The sequence below is a fragment of the Athene cunicularia genome, assembly GCF_003259725.1.
Source record: "Athene cunicularia isolate RWA chromosome 18 unlocalized genomic scaffold, athCun1 chr18_part1, whole genome shotgun sequence".
Taxonomy (NCBI): domain Eukaryota; kingdom Metazoa; phylum Chordata; class Aves; order Strigiformes; family Strigidae; genus Athene; species Athene cunicularia.
In genome coordinates this window covers 3,347,806-3,357,216 of record NW_020799123.1, presented here as the reverse complement: position 1 = coordinate 3,357,216, position 9,411 = coordinate 3,347,806, and the positions used below count along the sequence as shown (strand labels likewise).

The window sequence follows — 9,411 nt, the reverse complement described above, 5'->3', positions numbered from 1 at the left end:
AACAACTGTTGTTTTTTAAAAGCTATAAACAATATTGAAATTCTGACTGTTTATCCCCATGTGACTTGAGAATTGTTTACAATTTTTAGACATTTTTCAGTAACTAAAAACCTGTTTCTCATGTATATTTATGCTGACAGCTGCTATCTAAAGGACAGCTCAGCTCCTCAAAAAGTAGAAGCATGTGACAATTTTCTCTTTAGTAAAGCTGGCAAAATATGGGGTGTCAAACCAGGATAAATCTCCCAGGCCAGTTTGGCCGGCTGGGCAGTGGTGGTGTCTGAGCACGCTTCTCTGCAGCATTTCCCTCCGGAGCGCCGATGTCGAGGGTCCAACTTGCACCATGAACCCCACATTCTCCCCATGAGCTCCCTGGCTCCGGGGCACATTGGGTCTGAGAGCAGTTTGGGTGGTTGAAACAAGAGTCTCTGACTTTGTGTCTACATGGCTTGTGCCAGCCGGGGTAACTGCAGACCAGGGAGAACTCGTATGGCACCTCTTGCTCCCCAAGACATACAGGGGCAACATCCCATTTGTGCGGGCAGAGCTGGCCACGTCCTGAGCCCCAGCCCTGCCAGCAACTCACATGAGTAGACATGCAAATAATTTCTTTATTTAACCTTGAATCTTCTCATTGTGGAAAATGGAGGAGTTTGGTCTCAGGCCAATACTGGGTTTGAGTTACAGGGAATCACAGTGAAGTTTGGGGTTTTTTTTTTAAATCATGGTGCAGTGATGCCGTTGCTTATCTCTTTATAATTCCTACGCCAGGTGGCTAGAGATGTGTCTGTGGAAGTGCCCCTGAATTGGGGTTCTTGGACTGTGGCTTCACTTTGGACAACAGACCCTGTCTGGGCTTAGCAGATGTGCTCTTTTGGTCAGAAGAGCTGATAAAAAGGAACAGTAGGAAATGGCTCCTGGCAATCCAGCAAACCCTGTGATGCTGCTGAACTGATAATGTCCCTGGAGGACCCCGGCTGGATGCTTTCCTCTGCCTCCACCAGCCCTGCCCAGCCCTCCACCTCGCTGGAGCCTGCCCCGATAGCAGGGGGAGCCTGTGCTCAAAGCACAGAGCCCTCCTGCCCTGAAGCTGTGGGTCCCGGGAACTGCTGAGGCTGTTTTGCACCAGCAGAGCCCCAGGGAGCTGCAGACGAGGCAGCGTGCAGCTGCAGGCCTGCTCAGAGGCAGGTGATGAGATTCGTGACTCTGTTTGCCCTGTCGATACGATGCATTTGGCCACTTTCCTCTGTGCTCTTAAACTTGTCCTTCTCAAGAGAATTTTTTCACTCTGTTGCCATCTCTTCTGTGCCCAGCCATGGGGGGCTCTCCAGCAGTGAGCACTATAGAAAAATCTATTGATTCTGTTCCATAAGCCCTGTACAAGGGAAGGTAAGTGCTCCCCAGCCAATACCTCTCAGTCATTTCCTTTAGATGTTGCTCACATGCCCTAAATCCCAGCTGTTGGTGAAAGAACAAAAGAAATGAGTTGGAGAAACTGTGGCCAAGCAGGTCTAATCCTGTCTACAACATCACCATTGCCCCAGCGCTAATGGAGGAACGCGCCGAGGCCAGATGCTGGTGTGTCTGTGAAGAAGGGCTCTCCATTACCAGGACTGTTCCAAGTTGCAGGAGAGGAAATAGCAAAGAGATTTGGCAAGGGAGATGTACTTCTAGTTGATAAGCTGCATCTGAAGTTCCTCTGCTGCGCTGAGGACCTCAGGTAACACTGACACAGCGAATTTGGCCTCCAGAAGTTACACACTTGTCTTAAGAACTGTGAGATGATGATTACCATTATTATTCCTACTTAATGATGCTGAGATGCAGGTGCTGAGTCTTTCTTGAAGAGCTCTGCTTGGCTCCCAGTAGCTTTCACCATGAGCTGGGCTACCCATAGGGCATCAGATTCGGGACCTCCCGGGCCAAGCAGTGTGCTCGGGGCTCAGCACAGTGTTGGCCTTCGCTAGCAGCTTCACACCCAGATAGATGATGCATCCAAAGCTGCGTTCACAGAGCACAGTACTGAGCCTGAGGGCAGCGTCGGACCTGAATTAATGAGAGCTTTCCCCACGGAGCAGTGAGCTGCGCTGCCTCCGGGATGGAGTGAGATCGAGCAGTGAGCCAGCCCCCGCGCAGCCGTGTGGACAGGCCTAAGATGAAGGAGGTATAATTTTGTTCAAAAGCTATGGCTGGCCAATGTCTTAGGTAATAAATGCTATGAATTGAGGAATGCGGCCTTGTTATTGCCTGGCGGAGGGGAATTCATTCTGCACACTGGTTTCTCTAGAGTTTTCCGCCCAGGCGTCATTGACTTCTTACCACCACATAGATATTTCTGTATTTCAGCAAAATTCTCCACTTCTAATCTGGATAGTCCTTGCTGGGTGGAGCGCAAAACCCACATTGTTAACTCCGGATAACAGTAATTAAAAGAAAATAAAATCAAAGGTGCTTAGAAAAGAAATGGAAAATTTTTCTGTGGAAGCCAAAAGATTAAATTAAACTTCAGTGGTTTAATAAAATATTATGAAGTTTGGGAGCATATTTTCCCTGGGACTTAATCTGTTTATACATCTAAAAAAGTAAATAGAATATCACTTTACTTGACCACACAGAAAACCTGATATACGGGGCTGCTCTGCTGTATATATTTCTTGGTGAATTGCTTCCACATCAGGTTTCATGCAATGCACCGTGAGCCGGGTCTGTTCCTCTCCCACCAGGTCGGGGGAAAACCAGGAATTCGTCAAACGCGGTGGTGAAATGCTGTGGACGTGGCATGGCCAGTGGCAGCTAAGGGGTGAATGGTGGGGGGAGCCGTGAAGACTTGACTTTTCAAGGTTTTTTGCAATTCAAAGAAAGGAGTATGACATTAAGCTTGCTGGAGAAACGTGAAGTGGAAGATAAGAGGTTATGGAAATGATGCCAATGATACTTCTGGGGAGTTCACAGCAGGCAGAGCCCCCCCCAGCTGCTGGGCAGCGTGTTAAGTTTAGGACACTAATATCAGACACAAGTGGGTAATTCTGTGTTTTCCCGTTTTTTTCATAAACCTGCCCACTCTTTCCAGGTTGCTGCCGCCAGCAAAAAGGGAGCACAGCCTCTCAGTACCCGTAAACTTTATTAAATGTGTGCTTTTTCATTCTTAAATTAAATTAAAATCAGTCTGTTTCATACTGAAATAGCACCAAAGGGAGAAGGATGACAGTATCACCAAGCAAAGGGGAGGGAGGAGAGAAAACCCAGAAACTGTTATATACGAACAAGAATTTTTTTAATGGTTAAGAAAATGGGCAAATTTTTGTCTTTTCCTAATCTGGAGACCTAACATTGTGTGTGCTAGTGTCTATGTGGGAGAACCGAGGAGGCCAAGGATCCGTGTTAGTCAAAATCACTCAGTGCAGGGTAGGCACGGCCAAATCATTGCTGGAAATTTAACTTCTTAGTGCTGCACCCCAAAGACCACCCTGAATACCACATAGAGGAGTCTCATACGCTGATCATACGCTGGTGTTTATATTCATTTTAACTGTGTAAATTATTGGGTGGCAGCATTTCCTTAGGAGTTGATTAACTTTCCCACGGCACAATATCAGCGCCAGCTACAACGTGAGTGCAGCAGCCCGGTCCTTGCCCTTCCAGAAATTGCAGCGATGCGAATCACAGCAGCAGAGGGACCAGGTTTTGTCTTGCCAAACTGCACTGGTAAAGAAAAACCCATTTCTCTCAAATTTTCCAGGTGTGGCCAGTTAAAACACAGTGCAAAGACCCTTCCCACAGTTCAGGTTTGGCTGAAAGCTGCTGCTGCAGTGGGCTAAAGGGAGGTCTCAGGTTCAGCTGCCTTTCTGAATTGGACTGCACAAGCCTGTGCCAAAGCATGTCACCATCAGTGTACAAAATCTGAGTTTTGAAGACTTCTGGGACAATACTTGTGCTCAGTGCCCCTGCGCCAGAGCTCTTGGTGGTTTCTGTGCACTAGGGCTGGGCGAGGTGCTGTGCAAACCCCCCGAGATGCGCTGCCTGCCCGCGCATACCTCAGACGGGGGGTGTAGATGTGTCTGTCTGCTCACAGATCATGGCATCAGAATGGTTTGGGTTGGAAGGGACCTCTAAAGGTCGTCCAGTCCCACCCCCTGCACTGAGCAGGGGCATCCTCAACTAGACCAGGTTGCTCAGAGCCCCATCCAGCCTGACACTGACCATCTCCAGGCATGGAGCATCTACCACCTCTCTGGGCAACCTGTGCCAGTGTTTCACCACCCTCACTGTAAACAACTTCAGCATCTGGCACTTGACATTGATAGGATGCTTTATAAAGGATGTTTTTTCCTTTTAAAACAAATGTTTTAAAATCTAAATGTTGCATGGCATATAAGCCTAAGCTTCATCAGTGCCTAATGGCACATCTGATTATTGAAACCAGAAGAATTTTACTATGCCTAATTAGTTTCTCATTGTTAACATAGATTTTTCTGCTTTAAAAAAAATAATCAAACTTTATAGGTCACTTTCTTTTTTATTTATAGCTACTTTTACTTTCCCCTCCTAATACACATGCGCAATACTGTAGCCCTAGGAAGGGTGCAGCTTTCAATAGTTTACTTCCAGTTCTTCTTAGGTTAAAATAATCTAAACTTCATGGGTGGATTTTAAAATAAGCCTAACGAGTTTAGAGGCTTAAATGTTATTAGAGTTCAAAGCAATTTGATTGCATGACCTCTTTTTAAAAGCCATCGTTCATACGTGGAGGGATTTTCAAAAGTACTTATGGCCCAGATAAAAAAAAATCACTTAACAGTCTCAGATCCCTAAATAGTTTTACTAGGTGTGCAGCAAGGGATTCAAACCCTCAGAAATCAGTGGAAGTAAACCACTGAATTATTTTGGGGAAAGTCTGCCTGTGTAGCTGAGTTCAGTGTGCTGGGCAGAGTTTTTTAAAGGCACGTATGATAGTGGGCTTGTGTACACACCGCAGCTATGCTGACTTAATGACAGTGATTCGGTGGCAGTTGTAGAAACTCATTTGTATGAAGATGGTTTAGGTATTGCTATAGCCAGTTCAATATGGGAAGAACAATCTGTAGCCCTATAAAGCTGCTTTATACTTGTCTAAATGTGACCATATGAAAGACAATAGCAATGCAATTATATTGATTTTTTTTAAATCATACTCTTAAAGTGATATTTATACTTGTCAAAGGCCTGTACATCTGTACAACCTTAGCCCAACCTTAAGTCTTCTTGAAATACCAAATACATGTCATGCTTAAATCTTTTCAGCTTGGAAAACCTCAGACTTTGTGCCTGGGTAGTGCTGACGCTGTTCAGTTGTGCCCCTGAGTGAGCGATGCCTTGTCCTTGCCGCCAGCTTGGCTTTTGCACTTGGAGGGAAGAGCACAACGTGGGAGGGATGGCGATCATCTCCCATGCCTGCCCCAACAAGCCTTGCTGTTAGAAAGGTTTTCCCAGTAATTAACCCCCATCCTTTTGCTGCACCTTAAGCCTGTTCCCCTTTGATGCGGCCGGCATGGGCAGAGAGCAGATTGCTGACACTTTGGGGAGCCCAGTGCTCTTCCAGCTTCTGATTTGGGAGCTTTGAGCTGCAGAGGTGCTGGGAGGGAGCCAAAGCTGCTTGAGCATCTTTGATTTCTTCATGTCATCTCTTGCATGAACACTGAGGGGCTGGAGGGAGGCAGGTAAGAGGGGGGCTGTTGGGGGATTGTGTGATCCCTCACCTCCTGTAAGGTGTTTGCAGGAGTCCCAGGACTCCACGTGCTCGGGAACAGAGGGAGGTGTGTAGGGATGGGTGGGCAGGAGGCGGCTCAGGGCAGCCAGGAGGGGATGTGGCTCCACACCCACTGTGGGACTGCCAGGAGGTTGAGCAGGCACCAAGCTGTTTTCCTAACTTGTCAAGCAAGACAGCCCAAGGTGGAAATGACTCCCTCTTGGGTTCAGCTGAAGTTTCAGATACAGTTCTCTTCAGACTCCTTGAAATCTCTGCTCTGCTATGATTAACTATTAAGATCTTAGCTGATGTGCAGGCAGCCAACGAGCTTGGTCCCCAGGCTTCTTCCTAACCAGATTACCAGGTGATCCCCCACTTTGTTTTACCCCATCAGGGGCTTTTTAAAGTTAGAGTCAGGAGACGGAACACCATCGTGTTGTGTTTATACAGCACCAAGTGATAATTAGGTGCTTCTACAGCCCAGAAAATGCTGAAGATAAAGAGCCAGCAGATAAATGAGCACACGGTAATACAAGATCCTGCTTCACTAATAGATTTCTGTTGCTGAGGCATTTCTACTATCCAAAAAAAGTGATAAGGATCAAAACAAGGAATTTAAAGCTCCTGGTTATTACAAACAGGAGATTTGTTTTGTCTGACAGTTTTTAAAGCCCTGCACAACCAACGCTCTTTTTTCCTGTTTCCCCCTCGGTTCTCCTTTGGTAAAGGACAAGAAAACTTCCATCATCTTCTCCTCATTCTCTCCCCTTTCTGGATGTGATTTTTGTTCATTATTTCCCAAACAACCCTTTCTCCACTGTTTGGTTTGGGTTTGTTTTTTTTCTTTTAAGATTGGCCCAACTTAAAACATTCTCATTATGGCTTGAATAGCATCCACCAGACACTGTGAACTTGTTTCTTGCATAGAGTGGTGGGGTGGTGGGTCCCCCATCACCTTCAAGACAGGTGTACCACAAGCATCATCTCAGTGTGGACCTTCCTTGCCTTCAGATGGGCCCCCCTGGGAAAAGCACTCTGCTGTCAGTGTAGCAAAAGGGGTACACATTGTTGGCAATGGGGAGCACTGGTTTAGAGCCAATTCCTGTGAATGAGGCCTTTTGACTACCCGGCAATTTCTGTCATAGAGTCAAAAGAATCATTTGTTTTCTTTCACTTTTGGCTACCAAAATTGTTTTGTCTCAAAACAAAACAAAGGATTATTGGTTTTGGCTTCTGTAAGATGAAAAATAAGTTTGGTTGATGAAAAGAGCTTGATTTAGGGGGGGCAAAAGTCAAATAAAAAAATTGGATGAATGAAAAAAATGTCACCAAAGGTTTCATGCAATAAAAAAATCCCCTATGGTAAAGGTTTTGAAAGCCAATTAGATACTAAGCCTCCTTTGTTTCATTGTCAAAAGTGATGAGGTCTGGTCTAAAATGGCATTTGCAAGCCAAAATCTGGCTGACCTTCCAGTGAGGCTTTGAGCTCCTCTGAGCATCCTTGTTATTTCTGAAGGTGGACTTCAGGACATCTGAAACCCTTGCACCTGCATTTTTTTTTTTTTTTTACAGAGACAGTGCTAAACCCTGGGCCCATCGAAGGAAGCAGCCAAGCGGCAGGTGATGTCAATAGGACCAGGTTGCTGTTCACAGCCTCCTTTTCTGGACGGACAAATCACCTCATCACTGAGGGAAGAAAGAAAACAAAGCAATGTCAAAAGAAAAAAATCAGAACAAATCATGTTTCAGCACAACTATTATTTTTTTCTGCATTTTCCCCCTCTCTACTGATATGTAAAAAAAATATATATTATATTATATTTTCCTTTTCTTAAATTATTTTTTTCAGCCTCAGTCCCAGCCAAAGTCCTGCCCCGTCATCTGGTAGAACTTCATGTTGAAGGGCCGGTAGAAGTCCCGCAGTCTCTGCACCACCTCCTGGTCTATGTCGGGGTGGGTCCTGCCTTTCGTCTTCCCCAGGCAGTGGGGTTTGCTGCTGCCTTCCGCCTTCTTCAGGCACGGGAACCCCTTAGTTTTGTTGAAGTAGAAGTGTTTGTCGGTGATGATCCTTTTGAGGCCCAGAAAGTCCTGGACCCTGCCCAGCTCCCCCGCGGGGTCGCTGATCAGCCTCTCCCCGCTGACAAAGAGGATCTGCCCGATGGGGAAGTAGAGGAGCCAGTTCTCCAGGTGCTTGGCGTAGATGCCAATCTGGATGGCGCTCCACGAGGTGTCGATCAGGCCCGTAGTCCTGTTTTTGAAGGTCAGGCTCTCAAAGGTGGGGATGTCGGGCTTCTTGGAGAGCGTCTGGGTGTAATCCGAGATGGCTCTGGTCACAGGGTCCCGCACCACCACGATGAGCTTTGTGCCCTTGGACATGGAGGAGATGCGGGCTGGGGCCTCCTTGGTGACAAAGTAGCTGGGGGTCTTCTCCATGGTGATCTGCCCCTCCAGTGTCCTGGGCATGAGGTCCCTGAGAGGGGGAGAGAGGGACATGTTAAGAGCTGAATGACCCTGGGCAGGGGTTGGGGGGTGTGTGGGGGCTGAGCGCAGGCACCGCTCGGGATGTCCCAGGGACCAAGAGCAGGATGTCCTGAGCCTCACCCCTCCGGCCCAGGTGCTTTCTTCCTTGCAAGGATTGTCAGGAGGCCCGTAATGCTCTGATTCAGCAAAGCACCTAAACACACCCCTGATTTCCTTTGGCTGCCCATTTACCTAGAATCAGACCTAAAGCCATTTTGCCTATTCAAGGCCTCTTAAGGAGTTTCTTGAGGGGGATCCCAGCCTCCTTCTTGCAATGGCACTACCAGAACAGAGCACATCTCTACAATCCTCATGTCCTATCCCTTTAAATTCCTTTCTGCCCACACTGGTGTTTCCTGCACATTGGCTTAAATTCCCTGGAATAACAGTGAATTTCTCAAGTAACAACACTCCCTTCATGCAGGACACAAGGGATTTTCAAGGTCCAGGATGTAAGACTCTATCTTCTGGTATTTTCAAGGTGGCAGCAAGCTGATGTCACATAAAAATGTGCAATATCAGCCCCCTGACCTCAGCAATTTCCTTCTTCCACCCGAAGAAACCCTACACGCAGGCTGCTTTGGGAAGCTCTCCCAGCCGGGAGTGGGAAGGGGCTTGGGGCTCGGACCAGGGTCCATCCTGCTCCATGGTCTCCTTGAGAATTCAAAGCCCTGCTGGGCCAGGGACTGGGCATCATTTGCTAAAGGGCCACTGGGTAACCTGAGCTCCTGTGTTAAGCCAAGCCAGAAGGGTGTAGGAGCCGTATGAGCGGCTGTTTGTGTGCTCCTGGGGGCTCCCAGCACCTCTCCTTGCTCCCCGTTTCCTGCCACACCACATCCCATCCCCTCACATTCGCATCACCCCGTGTATCCCCCCTGGGACAGGAGCCAGCATCTGCACAAACCCAGTGATTCACACGATCATCGTCTGGTTACACAAACCCATCCCTCCTTCCAGGCTCTCAGCAGTTTTCCTCTGCAGCTTGGTCTCCTTCCAACAGTCCGGTCCTTCCCGGGGGGGACGGGAGATGGATGGGAGGTGGCTGCAGCGCCAGTGAGGTTCACCGCTGTGCCACCAGCAGTTCTCATGGCAACTGCGGCCCCAGGTCCCGTGGAGCAGGGACCCGCGTCCCCCCATGCCCTGACCCCTCGGCTTTGACCTTGCTG

General features: G+C 47.8%; 1 protein-coding gene across 1 annotated transcript; it reads right to left on the bottom strand.

Annotated features, from left to right (window-relative positions):
* Positions 1–425: 425 nt before the first annotated feature.
* On the bottom strand, positions 426–9,103 carry LOC113486919 (heparan sulfate glucosamine 3-O-sulfotransferase 3B1). The gene is made up of 2 exons (XM_026861264.1): positions 9,096–9,103; positions 426–8,195 (listed from the first exon to the last, which is right to left on the bottom strand). Exons 1-2 carry the CDS (start codon positions 9,101–9,103, stop codon positions 7,577–7,579), a joined length of 627 nt encoding a protein of 208 aa, XP_026717065.1. The 3' UTR covers positions 426–7,576.
* Positions 9,104–9,411: the final 308 nt, after the last annotated feature.